Source organism: Blennius ocellaris (assembly GCF_963422515.1).
Source record: "Blennius ocellaris genome assembly, chromosome: 13".
Classification (NCBI taxonomy): Eukaryota; Metazoa; Chordata; class Actinopteri; order Blenniiformes; family Blenniidae; genus Blennius; species Blennius ocellaris.
Window position 1 is genome coordinate 4,980,394 of NC_137662.1, and position 18,504 is coordinate 4,998,897.

Below are 18,504 nucleotides of genomic sequence, written 5' to 3' on the forward strand. Positions count from 1 at the left end.
AAAAAAAAATCACGTAATGATAGATAGTACATTGTATAATCTTGCAAAGCAGTGAGAAAGACATTTTGAACACACTTGTGCTCAATAGTGTCCATCTAAATGATAAAAAAATTTTGAGCAAGAAATGGAAACACATGTTTGACTTTAATCAGTATAATGTCTTCCAACACATTTTATTACATACAAGTGGAACATCATTGATGCTTGTACATATAGTTTCATTATCTCGGGCGCCTCCACATGGAAGTTCTCTTTTTTTCCAGGTTCAAGTGCTATATGAAGGGTGAAAGACTTTGCAGCTGTAATATTTCTCAGGGAAACATTTGCATGGATCTTGTCCACAAGTACCTGTTCATCACGAGTGCGTACTTAAACATACCAACACATGAGATTGAGAGCTTATTTTCACACAGTAAGTGGCGCCACCATGTTGCACTGTCGTGCTCACTGCAGGAACCAGAAACAGAGAAGCCTTCTTGCATCTTTCGTGGCCACAGCAGGTTCTCTCTTTGCACAATGTGCAAACCCAGGACTAATTTCCATATTCTTTAAATAAGGGAAAGCACAAACTGAAGCAGGTAATATTAACAACAGCAGCTCCCGTTAATGCATTACTGTTTATCATCCCACTCATTGAGGTGACTGAAATGGTCTCAGTCCAATAGTGCGTTTTCATCTATGCCATCTTTGGTGTGCTCAAATAAACCAACCGGAGCCAAACATTGGGAGTTTTTCTTGCCTCCTCCAAGAAAAACAGAAGTAACTCGACTGCCGTATTTACTTCAGGTGACTGTGCAGGTCTATCTGGGAATATATTCCACTGGTGATGTAATGAGAAAATCAAAAAAGAATAAAGTGTTGGCTGCACAGTGGTGGAGTAGAGTGGGAATTTTGATGTTGTCTTTCGAAAAGAACAAAAACATGCATTTTAGGCTAATTGGTTATTCTAAAATACCTCAAGGTGTGAATGTGTGTGTGTGTGTGTGTAGACATAGGATTAGATGGATGGCTATTTAGAGGTCCTCAACACAGATACACTGGGTAAGAGAATAGAAGCAGTCATATTCACGATAAAGCAAAACACACAATATTAAAGGGAAGAATTAAAAATGCTGCTCCACCCAGTGAAACAACCAGTGACTGCAGCACACATTGAAATCTGCCATGCGTGAAACTTCAGGGAAATTCTGCCTATTTTCATGAACACACGAATACAGACGGAAGTAAAAGCAGAAGTTGAGGCCGACTTCCCTGCACCTTGATTCATTTAGCGCTCGACGTCTTGTTTAAAAGTGGACGTGCTCTATAAATAGGTGGGAAAGGGAGTCCTCTCGGCTGTTCTGCATATTTGGAAGTGGTAATTCTGTCAGTATTCGCTCTCACTCAGTCGGAAGAACACGATGACTTCCTCATATGGACACACTTCTGCATTTCACAAAAATCAACCCAGATGAACTTTGTCCACTTTCTTCACGAAGGCTTGAAAGAGAAATTCCCTGTTCAGATGTATACAATTCCTCCCGAGGTCCCTCCTCAATTCTTGCAAAACTGATAAGCAAAGTGGACGTTGAGACGAGAGGGAAGTGCAGACGTGGTGTTGTGTCAGAAACTCCTCCCGCGACAGATAGACGTGTCACGTTCCTGTGGAAAGCAGCAAATTTGTGCTGAACTGAATGTCCTGTGTTGGTTTTGTCGATACAGTGGTGTGGCGGCTGGCGCGCTCGTCACGCAGCGGGAGCATCCCGGGAGTTAGTTCCTCCAGAGTGAGCGTGTTTTCACAATTTCACAGTGTCCACGGTTCAACGACAGGCATTGAGGAAGATGCTCTACATAATCTGAATGTAAGTTGTTGAAAAATGAAGAGAAACGGCAGCAATCCTGCTGAATCCAATCAAACCAGCATGTAGAAAGGTCTTATAAAGGGAGAACAATACTTATTTATTACATCTTAGATACTGTGGATATGTGACACACGTTGGCATAAATCCACACATTCTAGTCAAAATGTGTGAAGATATTAAGTTGAAGCGTTTCCATCTCTCACAGTGTCGGAGGTTAGGTTTTGGCCTTCTCCAGTTACAGTAATGCAACTCTTCCAGTCCTGTCATAATGTCAGCGCTGATCCCTCAACCTCCACACGTAGCGACAAAGTGGATTCACACGTCTGGATTCAAACCTCGTTACATGCCAACTGCACAGTTTCTCAGCGTTTCTGCCATTGTCCTGGACATTTTAATTTTCAAATCACAAAACTTTTCTAAAAACAAAAATGTAGAGAGAAAAAAAAGTATTTTCACTTGAGACTGTGCGTGTGGTCGTGATCTGTCAGATCTGTCAGAGTCGTGCTGTTTTCAAAAAGTCGCGTCTTCAGTGACTCCGACTCCCAAAATCCAACGACCGTTGTGTTTTAACTTGAAAACATCATGCAAACAAAGCCACAAGGAATCAACAGACGTCATCAGTAACTCGCACTGAAGGTCAAGGCCGAACCCGACGTGCCTCCAGCACAGACACTCCAGAAAGAAAAAAAAAAGAACATCAATGTAATGTTTTTTCCCCCTCCTACATTTTTTCATGGTTTACTTCTCCCTGCAAATAGATCCACTGTCGCAGCAGTGTCAACTCGCTGTTTATGGACGTTTTGCAGCGTGATTACAGGATTGGTTAAAGTCAGATGGCTCCCCTTGGTGGTCCACGGCTCGGTTGTGGTCTCACGGGGAAGATCACAGTCCTTCAAAGTGTCCTTTGTGGCAGTGTTTACATCGGGCTTAAAACAAAATGCACTGGAATACTGTGCGCTCCTCTGTGTACAGTCAAGATGTGAGAAAAGAACTGAGAGTTTTGAGGGTGTGTTCGGCGTGACACATTTAGATTGGCTTATTGTGGAAACAAACACAAGAGGAGTTTTCTTTTCTCGAGGCTGCGCTCCTTCTTTCCCACAGGCTCGATGTGCAGTCACAAAGACGGAATTCATCCCGTTTCCCCAACACCGGCTGCAGCGCAGTCCAGGACAAAACACAATTTTGTCATTATTACACAATCCCTGGCCTTAAACTCCAATACAGACTTCCAGATTAACTTTATGATCCTGTTAAATACACAAGGGAAGGGCATTTTCCCTCCCAGGCCAAGCAGTGGACTAAAATCAGATGTATAATATAATAAAAATAACCTAATAAAACATAAAACCTATAAAAAACTATTTAAGAAGGGAAAACACCATTAAAACCAGTTGACCAGCAATGTGTTAAGTGCATAAAAAAAAAACCTCTACAAGGCAGACAGTCGGTAAAAATGAATCCATTGGAAATGTTTATTTGAGAGTCACTCTGTGTTGGATCATGTTTTCTTTTGGACCCGTCTTCATCCAACAAGGCGAAGCAAACATAGCCGGAGACATTTTGACTCGACAGCATCGCATCTGCTGCACGTTTGTCATCTTCACATTCCCTGTTTCTTTGAGAAAAGTTGTCTCCGGGACTAAGATCTTGTTGCTGTGAAGTAAACATCAGTATGATAAACTTACTGTCATGTTTAATGATTAACGAGTCCAAGCTCAGTTCGGTTACGTGAGATGATCTGTGAGAAGAAGCTCCCGTTGGTTTCTGATGAAACATCCAGCAGGTCTTCCACTGGCACTCGTCGGAGGTCGTAAAGCCAGAGCCCTCAGATACAATCAGGATGTAAAGTTGTTAACAAGAACATAGTCAAGATCAGTTCCTGCTGCTTTAATGACACTTAAAGTCCAAACCATTAAACCAGTAGCCAACTTGAATCACCTCTTTTTGCTTTCATCATATGCGTCTACATAAGGCATGAACAAATAATCAAGGCTTCACTATCCTTTATGTTGAGCCATATTTTCCCCAATTGTATTTATCTATGTGTAAATATGTATGTACAGGCTTCATACGAGAGTAATTCAGAAACATGCCTGATTCAGGTCTGCTTGGGGGGGATTTCATCTTATTACCTTAACAGGAGAGTGAAAAAGACGCCGCCACATCCAAAGTAAGCAGCATTCACGTAAATCACCCACTCCTTATTGAGCGAGGTGGTGTTGGGGAAAAAACAATACAGGCTTTCATCCAGGTCCTGTAATTATGTGTAACCTTTCAAAAACAAAGAGCACTAAAACCTGCATATATCATTTGTGTGCAGCAGCTGGTAAAATGCCAACAAATGTGTTTTTTTGTCTTGCTTTGTTGTTGCTTTTATTTGTGCATCCTTTAATGACAAATCTAAGTTTTGAAGTAAATCTGGAGTTTTATTTTGATTCCCAAAAGGCAAACGGAGATGCGGATACATTGCGACCTGGTTTCCTCCGAGCGGACGACGGCGTCAGGACAAACTGGACTCGGAGTCGTCACGTCTCATTCCCTTGTGTGAGAGAGAGCCATTGTTTCTCAACACAGGAGCCACGTATTGACATCGAAACATGTTTGGTTTTTGTGTTTTAACTGCTGGCATTAGTTACTTTTCACAAAGAAATGAAGAGCAATGGAAGCAGACTTCACTTTAGTTTTGCTTTCAATCTCCAGTTATAAAGTGTATATTTATTGCTTTGAAAGAAGAACCAATGAGGAAAGACCTGATCCCCTATTTTCATGTTTCTTTTGAGACTTGACGGTTCTCATAGACAATCTGCATGTTGAAATCCCCCCCCCCTGTAAAATAAACAGAAGTGGTAACCCTCAACACGAGGCATGAGTGAACTTGAAAATGTGTCTTGCTGCTTCTTCTGCCCTTTAACAACCAGGATACAAGGATCTCTCACAATCTGCAGAGAGAAGCTGAGTCACTTCAACACCGGAGACGCCGGGACTGTAAAAAAAAAAAAAAAAATCACCAGACTTTGATCATCTGATAGACACCCACAGGCCGTCACACCCAGCTTACTAATTAACGCCATGTGACGTGTCCCAGGAATGTTTGTGAAGGCGTGTTGACGGAAACGGCGGGACACAGGGTGAAACGCAGTGCTGCGCCAGTCGCTTTGAGACCAGGGGTTAAAAAAAAAAAAAAAAACTGAAAAGAAAAGAGAAGCGGCAGTAAAAATGAGATTAACATTGGTTGTGAGGCTCCCAAGTCCAAAGTTGGAAGAACAATTCTGGATGTATTCATGATCTCACTGGCATTCAGAATAATATTAGACCATGTGAACCGACGGCTTCTTTCTCCCACCAAAGCGACGTGCCTTCAACTGATCATTGGACTTGACCAGGTGGGTCACGTGAGGCATCACAGCAGCATGACAACGCAAAAGACACGGGTCTGACTGACCATTACATCAAGTCAAGCAATGAAAAGAGCGCAGGTTAATTGAAAGGTAATAACTGTTATCAAGGGGCAGGACTCTGTTTGGATGGGAGCGGCGACGCCTCCACCATGATATTGTGTCTCTTCAGGAAGCGTTTAACCAAGCAAACAAATCTGAGAGATGATTTAGAAACCAGGATATTTGTCGTAAAAGACCCACAAATGGCTTTGTGCTGCCAAATAAAGCTCCATAAAAGACAGGAGGCTGGAAGTTTCCCCTGATCCATAAAATGCGTGTGATTCATGGCCCGTGGCTATTTCAGGGTCACAATACTCAGTAAAAAGGAACTTTTTGAGAATTCCTGAAGGAGGGAGTGAAAATCCAGTAAATGTGGGTGGACCGGCTCATGTCCTGCTCAACAGACGGTTTGATCTTCCGCTCGGTCCACCCAGAAGGATGAGCCGCGGTGTGAGAAAGAGCGGACTTGGAACCACCGGAAGGGACACTTTGCTCATAGTTCCATTATCGTAAGATGTATTTTATGACAGACCACAAAGGACTAAACTTGTCAAGGGCCATTTAATGCCATGTGTTGGCACGTTTATACCGGCAGTGGAGGCAAAAGGAGAACTTCATCTCTTTGGAGTCTCGCAGCCTAAAACACGCGAATGCGTCTTGAGTTGGTGCTGCAGCTCTGCAGGGAGGGCGTGAGCCGCTTGTTTGTTTGGACGTCTTCCTTTTGCCTTGGAATGTCTTTGGAACGTCAATAATCTGAGAGTCAGGGCTGAACGCACATTTCTTATCCTCCCACACACCGACTGCATGAGATGAGAGTTTCCACACCGAGCTGGGACACAAACACACACGGTCGGACGAAAATGGGGGGGGGCCTTCAAGCTGATTCCCTTTTGTCTCATTTCACGTTTTGTGAATCATTCTAATGGTTTGTGAATGTACCTACAGTGCAAACACGGAGGTGGGAATTCCTAACAGTGCTAGTTGGGACATTGGAAACAAGAAAACTGGGATCAATTCCAAAAACAATCGTCCTCAGTGTCAAACAAACTACGTGGAAGAGATAATGTTCATCATGACAATATTGTCCAGGTCTGATACGATTCTCCAGTTCAGCAGTGTTCACACAAAACACTTCCACTTCGCCATAAGTGGCTTAAGGTGGAGATTTGACGATTTAAGTAATATAAGATTCGCAAACTGATCATCGGAAGCTGTCAGTTCCAGTTTCTTAGTGCTTTCAAGAGAAAACCGCCAAGTGTCTTTCGACTGTTTGTTTAAATGACCTCAGCATTTCGAAACACACCGGTCTCTGACTCTTCTGAAAAACAGAACACTGCACATGTACACTATGTACATGTCGTAGTACATCGTTTTGTTGCATGTGGAGTGTGCAGCTCATATTTTTCTTCAAGTTAGCAGCACTTTTTCACCTCAGTGTAACATTTACTACAAAATCATCTGCACAAGTGGAGACACATTTTAAACAAACTAGATGTTAAGTGGATCTATACGATGAAGAAAGAGAGTTTTAAAAAGGCGTGAATGTTTTCTCATTGTACTTCTCTCTCCATGCATTCGTAGAAAAACACCGGCTGGTGGCCTGACATGCAAACTACAGCAATTTCTGTTTCTACAGTGAGCATTTTCAAAATATTACCATCGAGGTGTGAAACTTTCCTGAAGCTGAAAAGTAAATACTTTGAATTACCTGGAGCTGTAATTGTGGGTTTGTTTTTCTGTGTCCGATGGACAATTTGTGGTTTTAACCTGCTACTGCCCAACGTTACGAAGAATTGACGGATGTATTGTCTTAATTTTACTGAATTGACTGAAAGCTTTCGGCTTCCATTCTCTTCACATGTCCGAGCGGTTTATATTTTTTGCTACTTCGCAGTTTCTCCGGAGTTTGGGGCGCATCTCAAGGATTTCACCAGGTCAAATAAGGTAGAAAGAAAAAAAAAAAAAAAAAAAAGATGAATTAGTTCATTTAAATGGCCCATGAACTCGACTCCTGTTGGACGGTTGAGGCTCAAGAAACGGTTGATCACATTTCAACCACCGGGATTTCCAGCGCACAGCAGCTTCGAGCGTCCTCGCTGCCTTCCTGCTGGGTTAGGAAAGTCCCACACTCCGGGGCTTTAAAGCACTTCCAATAAATACTCATTTCACACGCAAGCGTGAGAAAACCCAACGGTTTAGGAAAACTGAACAAATGAGCCCAAGAGGAGGCGATAACCGCTCGCCTGATGTTCCCACCAGCTGTGCGTTGGGTGTGTACGCACAGTATGTGCCGAGTGCGTTGCTTTGACTTCGGAAGGTTTTCATTGGACCGCCTGGATTACTTCTAACAAGTGCATTTGTTGTCCTTGATGTGCCGAAACTCTGATTTAAAGACATCTACCGTAGAATTGGCCCTACTGCTCCTACGTCTAACTCATATCAGTAAAAGCCGTCACGCTAACCAGTTTGGTAAACGATCCCTGAGGATCATTTCCAGGTGAGTGAAGATTTAGGCTGAAGGAACTAACTTGTGAGATTTGAGTAGATTTCTGCTAATGCAAGAGATTCACTGAAGATAAGTGAAATATGTGCATTTGTGCAATCGGCATGCAGAGTTCTGATAAATCCCTCAAAAGTTTTTATGTGCTGCGATGAGAGCAGCTCAGTTGGTGGAGCGAGTCGTCATTCAACACTTCTTCGTTGTTCCAATGACGTTTTTACAGCTCATTACTTGAGTAAACTTGAGTTATGAACTTTTCGTTTCAAGCTGTTGGTTCCCAACAGCCAATATGTATCCTCCGGCCTCACGGCTCGTTTGCACGTTCTACATTTGCGCGTTTCGGTTTTCTCTTCATGATTCAGCATCCTCAAACAATCCAAAGGCATTAATGGGTTAATAGAGAGTCTGTAGCTGTGTGTGGTTTTCAGTTTCTGTGCATTTGACTTGATTAAAAGCTGCCAGCTTTGGATGGATGGATGGAAGGAATACACCTTCCAGGACCATGACAATACATATAAAAGCATAGTTTATACTGCATATAGATATTTAGATGAATACTTAAATGTACATGTTTATTGCAGGATTGATAAAAATATAAAATACAATTTTTGATTTAAAAAAATTACGATATTAAAGTTTCTTATCAAAACCATCAGTATACTCATTCCAAACCATTACTTTATGATTCATCTTTATTTTCATCATCAGCTTGATCACATCGTCCATCACAGCTTCAGTTTCAGGTTTATTCAACTTCACCCACACAATAAATGCAAGTTGAAACTAATTCAGTCGAGGCCGCGAAGGACTTTGCTTTACTATAAAACTAAGTGTGGAATATTCGGTGTGTTCTTTGATGGCGGGAAACACCCGGCGATCCAAACGAGTACAGTTCAATGCCCTCATTTCAAAAGGACCTAGATCTTGACCACAACAATGAGATCTGTATACTGTAAACAAAATGTGACGGACGAATGCAACAACACAAATAACCATGGTGTGCTCTCCCCTGCGGAGCTGAATGAGCTCGTCACACACCCAGAAAATTGAAAATCCTCTTCTTATGTGGTTCTTATGTGGTCGGCAAAAGAACATTAACATCAACCCTTCAAAAAGAAGGGTTAATGTAAAAGCAATACAAAAGTGGAAACAATAAGGCAGCAGATGTTTGGATTATTGTGACTGAACCACATGGGTCAATATTTAGAAACACAAGGGAAAAAACCCACAGAATTCATATAGTGTGCAGGTATTTTCCATTTTATAGTTAAAAAAGGTATTTTCTTCAAAAACAAGACATTTCCTGCCCCTGTACTTTAGAGCAGAGCACAAACGTGGCGTGTGCACTGGAGAACAAAAGAAAAAACAAAAACCAAAAAACACTAAATACAAATATCATACAAAATCAGTTTCCTTCAACAAGAGATGATAAAAAAACTATTTTCCAAACAGTTCTTTTTATACGACTCAAGGTGTTTTTTTTTTACAGTTGGTTTCACAATGACGCTGGAGCCTGCCGGCAGAAACCACCTGTGTGTGTGTTTTCCACCTCGAGCTGCATCTCAGAGAAGTTAGCGGCCTGCCGACGTCATTCTGGGCGTCCAGATCAAAGTGCCTGCAGAGGGAAGCCCGGCGGTGATCCAGAGCCCAGCAGCACCGGCGCCAGTCTGAGCAGGTCGCGGAGAGGGATTCCCAGCTCGCTGCTGCGCGACAATAAATCGCCAAAAGAGCTGCAGCCTGGAGAGAGAGAGAGAGAGAAAGAGAGAGAGAGAGAGGGAGAGAGAGAGAGAGAGAGAGGGAGAGAGGGAGAGAGAGAGAGAGACAGAGACAGAGAGAACCCCCGAGTCACTTTCAGTTTCTACAGAGGTGAACCCTGAAATCGTCACAAATAAAGACGTGTTAGCATTTAATTTCTGCATTTCTAAAATAACTTGTTTGGGTTCAGAGTGAAAAGTCCAGTTTCCTGCATTAACTCCTAAAACATGCCACGAGAGTTTATTTCAAGTGTCGTATCCAGTTTGTGTCACAATAGTTTTTAATGCATAAAAATGTCAAAGAAAAGGCTTCCAGGACTCAAATGAGAGCAAAACCATAATGAATCTAATGACAGTTGGACATAATTTCATGTCTATTATGACAACAGAGATAATTGCAAGAGCTGCAGTTTGAAGAAGTGCATCATTACGACGTGGAAGTTGGATAATAAAGTGCGTCTGGGCTGCTGTTGCTGTGAGCTGGATGCAAAGTCCTAACATACACGCATACCGTCTGGTGTGTTGTGTCTTACCCTCCGTCTGCGTGTGTGTGTCCTTCAGGGACGGGATGGAGCGGTACACCAGGAAGGAGGCCAGCGTGGCGGACAGGGCGTCCCGCGACAGGGCCTCACCCCTCATGTAGGACTTCACCACCGCGCTGTTGTCTTGAAGAGAGAGAGTGCAAGTTTTACTTCTTTTTCACGCAGCTTTCAGGACCTACCAAAAGAGGTCTTTCCTAAATCCCTTTTACATTTTTATAACACTCAGTCACATGTACGTTAAAAAAAAAATAACTGAACAGCTGTTTGTTCAAAGCCGAGGATTTAATGAGAGTTCATTTGAACTGAAACTGCAGCCATAAAAGGCCGTTAAAGTAAGACCAGGAGTGTTTAAGACGGGTTTAGGATCGGATGACTGATCCTGTGACACTAATAAAGACGACACGTTTTCACTTCTTCTTTTAGGTCATATTGAAATCACAGATGTTTATTAAAGCTGAGCAATGCAAGAATTCACAAGACATTCTGATATATTTCTTGGGAATAGTTTTAACATTTGAACAGTAAAAATGACGCTGGCAAATGTTTGTTTTTTTTGCTGCGTCGGCACACAACTCCAACAGGAATCTTCTAGAGATAGTAATTTTAGGCAAATTAATTCTCTTCATGTTGAAATATAACAAATATATGATTCCACTTCAGGGTAAGATGCTCATGAGGCTAAATTAGACAACAATAATAATATTATAAATCCAGGTACTGTGACATTTGCATGGTTTCGCACACAAATAGTACAATCTCTCGGATCTTTTTTGGTGACACAGTTTCCTCAGTGTCTTCAGTCGACTCCTCGCCGGTCTGGCTCTGACTATCGTCACTCATGCTGCGGTTCCGCCTGCTCCTCCCGGAGCGCGTCATCCCCGCTGGCATCCAAAGAATTTGAGGTGCAGCATTTTAAAGCGGCTTGTTAACAACACAGTCCATCGCCTCGTCATTACCGGTGTAATCATCAAGTCGCACGGGTCTGACTGAGACTCTGCTGAGTCAGCAGATCGAACATGACCATCGGAAAACATGTTTTCATACTTATTATTGTATGTATATATCGAAATCAATATCTCCAGGAAGTGTGGCAGCCTTTCAACACTGACACCACTTCAATCTGGTAAATAACTTTATCACGGCAATGCAAAGTAGAAACAAAAATCACAAAAAACAAGAAATTCCAGATGCATATTTCATTCACGAGTGTGTCGCAACATTCCCGATGCCTGAAGTCAGCTTGGTTTCTTAATGCCACTGACTTGATCAAACATGAACGCGAACACATGTTTGCATTGTTTACATACCTGCAGAGTCATCCGCTGGATTCCCACGCCTCCCGGAGTGTTTAACCCTGTGGGCGTGTCTCTGTTTCCACGTGTGTGCGTGCGTGCGTGCGCGCATGTGTGTGTGTGGGTTCGGGGAAGGAATGCGTGTTTGTTTGAGTACATACACAGCGTCTGTTTACCGCCTAACACTTTGACATTAATGTGCAACGGCGCGGGGCGGCCAGACATGTTGAAACACGTCTGGGATCTGATGCGGCCTGTGACTGACTGCGGTGTGGAACAGAGACGGACCTTTGTGTCACATGTCGTCAGAGTGAAAGTTAATGGCGACCTGTTAGCGTCCACATTCGTTGTTCCTGCCCGTAAATTTTCTATGCTTAAAAAAAAAATCTTTGGAGTTAATGGGGTGTGTATCATGTAAGCGGCGGGGACAGATGATTGGTGTTGAAAGGAGCCGGGCTGAACAGCTGACGTCTGTCACATGGTGTGCTGGGTTTTTTTGTTTGTTTGTTTTTTTTCTTTTTTTAAGTTTACTTGTCATATGACTCACAACACAAACACAAATCAGCCGATTGTATTCACATGCACGTCATCCATCACCCATCCCGTCTCACCTCGGAGCCAGTCGTCCAGGATCACATCCACCGAGTTCTTCATGACGGGCAGGAACTTGGAGGTGAGCAGAGTGTCGTGGCGGTTGGTGGCGCCCCGCGTCATCCTGCCGTCCCACATGTCCACCACCAGACGCAGCTGCCACAGGGGGAACGTCTGCAGGAGGTCGCCCTGGCGCAGAGCTCCCACAGCCTCACACACACACACCCACAAAGACAGGGTTAAAATCTGCATACCTTTAAAAGTGCTTTATCTGTGTATTTCTCCTCAAGATCTGTGGCTCCCAGCTGTTTTCTTAAAAGAAACAAAATTTTACTGAACCCACTACAACCTGTGCAATTACCAAAAAAAAAAAAGAAGCTGAAGAAGCCTAATAACACAATATATGTGAAATATAGTTTCTGTGTTATAATTTCTTACAATGTTGAATGGACATATTTGTGAGACATAAAAAAAATTGTTATTCCCCCAAATACATTTCTGATCCACCTCAGCTGACAGTTTAATTCTTTTTTGTAGGTTATAATAGGCAAAGTGTATGGGAATTAACACACTCACAGAGAAGATCTAGATAAAGAAAAATTAGCAAGAACTCATGAACTAATCCGATACAATTAAATGATCTTATCTACAACAGGCACTTGGGCTTCATTTTTGCGCATCATCAACCAAGAAATATTTTTAATTTCTAATTTCCCTCAGGAATACATATAAATGAAATTGTAGAAACGAACGATTTCATTTAATTGACTTTTCTTGCTGGAACATTTGCATTATTGTCATGAAGATCATGAGGAGTAAATGTGACAAGGACCGACTTAACCGTCCTCAGTTGTGTGTGTGTGTATGTGTGTATGTGTGTATGTGTGTGTGTGTGTGTGTGTGTGTTACCTGCTCGATCGCGATGTACGTGGGCAACATCTCTGGACACTCCTGTGTCACACATTCATACAGCATCGCCGAGAACAGCATCAGAGTGTCTTCCCTCTGCAACAAAAAGAGACATGGTGAGTCTTTCCTGATGCATCAAACAACGACAAGTTGACAACCCATAAGTGTAAAAAAACATTTTCCATTACAAAAAGTATACACCCAAAATAATGCGTTTTGCACTGATGTATCCTATAAATGCTCAGGGAGACTAACTGCACAGAACGGTCCCGTCTCCCTGTGAGGTGGGAGGGCTGACCACTACGCCGCAGCGAAAGCAAAGTCTAATCATTTATTTTAACGGATTCAAAAGTTGTATACTAACTAAAACTACATTCGTCAGAATAACTTGGCTAACCTTTAAACAGAAAGTGAATGGAAGCCAGCAGGAAATGTATTTCAGCTTGAAATCTGGAGCTATTTCACACCACAATTACAAACCAGAAAAAAAAATATGAAAAAATGCACTCAAGACTGTGTTTGCATTATCAAACTAGTACAAGTGGAGCTAAAACGCATAGCCTCAGTTGGTGTGATTGTCGTGCAAAGATATAACTCCTGTTATGAATATGGACTGGATTGAAATTCAATTACAAAACGTTACGCTCCAATATGAGTAATTTCTTGTATTTGGCTCTGCAGGCTGAACCTGAGGCTCGTCTGCTCGACTGACGACTGAGCTGATTGAACAGCAATCATGACAATCCATACAATCTATTTTAAATCTTTAAATTATTGTGTACGACATGGACTAAACAAATCAAGCCGCCGCGGGATTAAAACAAAGCGAAGCCGCCACAAGTGAAAGAGCTGCATTTACAGTTTTTTTTTAACCACAAATCTTGTGCTGTTGACTCTTCTGTTCTGGGAAGCTGAAATATTCCTCAAAATTATAAGCGTTTCAAGTAAAAGTTGGATTGATAGTCTTACTTAGTTTGGTTATTGTTGATATATTTCTGACTTGAGTGGAAATATAAAACAAAGAAATTCATGGAACTTGAGAAAACGTGCCTAATGTTTCCCGCTAAGACAACTTAAAATGATAAAATGTGTTAAACTCTTAATTTGAAATCGAACAACGGGCTCCGCTGTGGTACGCCGGATTAATGATGATCACATGTAGCTCCTGTGTTTTAGCCGTCTGCTGACAATTTCAAGAAATGATCCATTTGTTTCACAGATGATGATCCTTTTAAACACAATCAGCTTGAGTTTTATTTCAAGGTATAAACTATCATATTATGATCATATAATATTCCTATCTCATTGCATCCCACTAATATTTCTGGTAAACACAGTTTTGCTATCGGGTAGATCGGATTAATGTTTTTGTGGCTCTCACAATGATGACTTTCTAATTCAGTTGTTAAAAAAGAACATGTCAGACTTTAATAGTCGATAATAAGAGCTACAGGTACGTGTCGACACCCAGCTTTGTTGGGTAATGGTTTGGTTTGGTCATGTTTACTATATTTCTCAACACATTTACAACATTTCTATCCAACTCTTGCATCCTTTTAACTTTTACCAACTTCTTTCGGTGTTTGTGGGTTTTTTTGTAATACAAATACAGAAACATTCTGATTTTCATCGCTGTGTTTCAATCTTACCGTTCTAATGCATTTAACCCACATTTAGGACTATCTGTTTAGATGTAGATCAAATATTCAAAGAAAATTCATATTCTATGCATGTTTCCTGTGATATAGGATGATTTCAGTCAGTACATCTGAGATATGAGTTTATGTTTGCACCAGCTGCTTCCTTAAGTTGGTTAGTTTTAATATTTGGAACAGTTCTTTGTTCACACAATGGTAAGTGGATTTTGGAGCTGCTGAGAAACAGTATCATGAAGTAGATCTGATTCAGGATGTGCAATATTACCAGGAATGCACAGTGACTGTAAATATGATCATTTTAGTTCCTGCAAAAGAGAGATGTGATTTTACTGTGTTTTGTGTTTCTGCTATTTGGAACGAGAAGAAAGTTTCAGCAGTAATGACGGACACACATTCATAATTAAATGCTGTGAATTAGTGCTCAGTCAGCATCATGGCACGTCAATTACGTTTGTGTGACTTTAAACGCTGACGATTTAGATGTGAAAGAGATAATGCTTCCAGAATTCCCCCGGAAAATTCCCCCAACTCTCTCAGAGTGTTGAATCATCAAATGAGCTGCGGTTTGTAAAATGCCACGGTCTGGTGCTAAAACTCACCTGCTTCATTTCCTCTGAAGCTTTACAGAAGAACTCGGCAAAGGAGATGAGCGCGGGCTCGGAGGTGAACGTGGAGATGTCTTCAGGCTGCAGAGAAACACAAACAAAGTGGAGAAATCATTCAGCTTATACGTCTCTTTTCGAAAATGCTGAACTTTGTTCACGTACATTGTCGATAAAATAACAATAGAGGGTAAAGGGTATCGGTAGTCTCTTGTAGGAAGTTGGGAAGGAGAGAAAGAAAAGAGGAAACCAGAGAAATGGGAGGAAACACAGTGGAATAAAAAATGTGTGTTTCCCCCCTGCAGATATTCAGGTGTATTGGCAGCTTACAGCCAAGCTACTGGGAAACCATTAATAGCCTGTCAGCCACGCAGCTGCCTGTTGAACCTTCAGGGACAACCTGCCAAAGCTGGACACGATATTTCACTGAGGAAGAGGAGGAGGAGGAGGAGGACAAGAATTCAATTCCTCACACTTCAATTTTGATGGGTGGTTTTCAAATTAAAAACTAAAATTGTGAAATTTAAAGCAGCTAAGATAGAAAACAAAAAGATGAAATTTGTCTTACTGAGAACTCTGTGATCAATGAGAAATATTCTGCTAAGCTTTCCAAAGACATGTGGGATATAAGGACAAAACGTAGATGAGTTATTGTTGGGAATTAGAGTGCCAGACAGGAGAGGAACATTTCTAAGTAATACACAATAAATTGAAGGCATCCTTTATTCAATTCTGCACAACAATTATGGAAATGTGTGTTTGTACATTATATCTTGGTTATAAGAAAGTTTTCTGTCAATAAACTGAATATTAAATAAACTGTTATGGCTGTCATTTCCATTTTTATAAAGACGTCTACACATCTAAGCTGATGAACTATCTTTATATTACAGTTATCAGAGTGTATTCTTTTTTGTGTATTTATTTTTATTTGTTAACATTTAACATGTAAAAAATTACAAAGAATAATAGGAAAAACATGTTGAAATCTTGCCCATGGATGGCTTTTTTGAACAGCTTCTTTCTTATTGTTGAATAATGGACCTGGACCTGGTCGACCAGCCTCTCCTGTGAAGGATCACCACTGTTCCTATTTGACACTTTGCATTTTTATAATGTCCATCACCGTCCTCTCCTGTGCAATATATAATATTCATTTATTTATTCATTATTATCTTTTGTGTTCTTTTGCTATTTTAGGACTGTCCACTCACTGCTGCAACAATGCAAATGTACCCATTGTGGGACAAATAAAGGATTATCTTATCTAATTCCAAAATCCTTAGAAATTATCATAACTCTTTCCAGACTGATGGATGTAGATGACCTTCTTTCTCATTTTTTGTTATTGAATTTCTTTAGATCCCTTGATCATGTCATGGCATGTTGCTTTTTATCTTTAGACATTTTCTGAGGCTTGGATTTTCTTATTAAATGCAATCATCATTGGTTATCTCTGTCTAATATCAAAAAGTGTGATAATATGAAACATTTAGGTGTGGCAAATACATGAAACTGAGAATTACTTTTTTTCAGTTTTCACCGCTCTGTCTGGAAAGGAAAAGTCAATCGGCGAAGAAAAGAATGTCAACGGCTTTTGTTTCTCTCCCTACAGCAATGATTTAAATTCCTTCCTCTATCATGTAGACTAAATGAAATGCACTCAGTCTGAGCAATGCTTGTGTTTCCACCTTGAAGGCTCTGAATCCGGAGTTGTGAAGGTTGACGGTGGTGGTGAGCAGACTCTTCCAGCCTTGGGGGTCGTCTTTGTAGGGCAGCTGTCCGGCCCGCAGCTTCACATACAACACCCCGTCTTTGCACAGGATGGACCTGAGGAGAAACCCGGGACTCGTCAAACAATTACATCCATATAGTGGGAAGCAGAGTTTGTTTCTTTATCCATACTCACTTCAAATGCTGCGTTTCTTTGCTGAGGTCGACAGACAGTTCCCAGTATCGAGGCCCTTTCACCTTCACCTGCCATCAACATGCCGCCAGCATTCAGAAACTCAAAACAATTGTTCATGATGTCCCTAATGCACGTGAATGTGGCTTTAGTTGCGTGACGAGTCGGGTGATGGTGGCTGCGAAATATTACCTGTTTGAGAAGGTGGAGCTCGGGAAGCATGGTGGGAGCCATCAGCTCGACGGTCGTCTCCTCGTACCACTTCGTCTCCTGAAACACGAGCAAACTGTGTTCATAAATAATAAGTCAACACTCTACAGCTAATTAGATGTTAGCTCACTGTTCATCTTGATGGAGGGATGGGAATATTTTAGTCTTGTTTATAATCAGGTGATCTTTTGGGAATTTCTCAGGGCAATTCTGGGTTTTGGGAGATATTCTCATAGCGTCCCTGCCGCACAGCATAATTCAGAAAGTGCATGCATGGATAGCAACGGGAAGCATCCGAATAAATTATACACAGTATTACAAAGTCAGAATATCTGTACCAAAAAAGAGGGAGAAACGGTGTCAAGCAGACATTGAATGAGTCAGTTGAGAAGAAGGCATTAAGTTAACAGTTTAGGCTATTAGACTTGAACTATGTATAACAAATCTTCAGTTTCTCAGCAAATCCCCGAGTCCTGCTTGTTGACATGACTCTTTTGGATGGTGGTGTGCTGCTGTTCAGACTGAGACTTTGACTATATTTGGTTAAAGGACTAGCAGGCTACACTGAGTGGTGATGGCTGGTTAGAGAACCGTGACGTATCACTGAACCCTGCTGGTAATCACATCACTTTTCAATAAACAATACATCTATATAAGTGTTATTATTTGTCTCAAACAAGGAGCGACGGTGGTGACTGACAATGTTCAAGAGCTCAAACAGAGAATTCAGCTGTGAATCAAATTGAAATGAGGCGACCTGTCCTGTGGTGTTGTGTCTTTAACCTTCAGCCGCCTTTCATTTAGCAAATAGTGAAACAACAGGAGCTCAAAACAACTCAAACAGGTATTTTCTCCCCCTCAGATCAATGGATACATGTTAAAATGCGCTTTTGATATACTTGAATTATAATCCATAAAATTACGGGGTGATCAGGGTGAAACATTAAAAAGCTTAGACTAAGAATTTGAAAGAATGAAGTTCTTCTTTTATGAGAACTGTTCAAATATACAGACTTCAGGCGTCTGTTTTTTTGTTTTTTTTAAACAGTTTGACGAAGCTGTCGCTCCTTTGTGTATCTTGGGAACCGGCTCCAGTGACGTCGGCCAGTATGTTGACCCGCAGAGAAGACAATGAGACCAATGTGTGCTGAGTCTTAATACGTTATTGTTTTAGCCTAATGTCTGTAAGGGTTTTGAGAAGGGATTTCTTTAAAAACACGAGTGGAACTTCCCGACTGCACTTGAAAAGCTGCTATTTAAAC

The 18,504-nt window shown here is 41.4% G+C and overlaps 1 protein-coding gene across 1 annotated transcript in view; it reads right to left on the bottom strand.

The window, feature by feature from the left end:
• Nucleotides 1–8,562: 8,562 nt before the first annotated feature.
• The window catches only part of anapc1 (anaphase promoting complex subunit 1), a 46,078-nt gene continuing 36,136 nt past the window's right edge, over nt 8,563–18,504 (bottom strand). Inside the window, exons 46-53 of the mRNA XM_080508034.1 lie at nt 17,225–17,302; nt 17,036–17,103; nt 16,818–16,956; nt 15,124–15,210; nt 12,867–12,962; nt 11,978–12,167; nt 10,066–10,197; nt 8,563–9,515 (exon numbers count right to left, since the gene is read on the bottom strand). Of these exons, the coding sequence (XP_080364160.1) occupies nt 9,385–9,515; nt 10,066–10,197; nt 11,978–12,167; nt 12,867–12,962; nt 15,124–15,210; nt 16,818–16,956; nt 17,036–17,103; nt 17,225–17,302 (921 nt within the window). The 3' untranslated portion in view covers nt 8,563–9,384. The remainder of the gene's footprint in view (nt 9,516–10,065; nt 10,198–11,977; nt 12,168–12,866; nt 12,963–15,123; nt 15,211–16,817; nt 16,957–17,035; nt 17,104–17,224; nt 17,303–18,504) is intronic.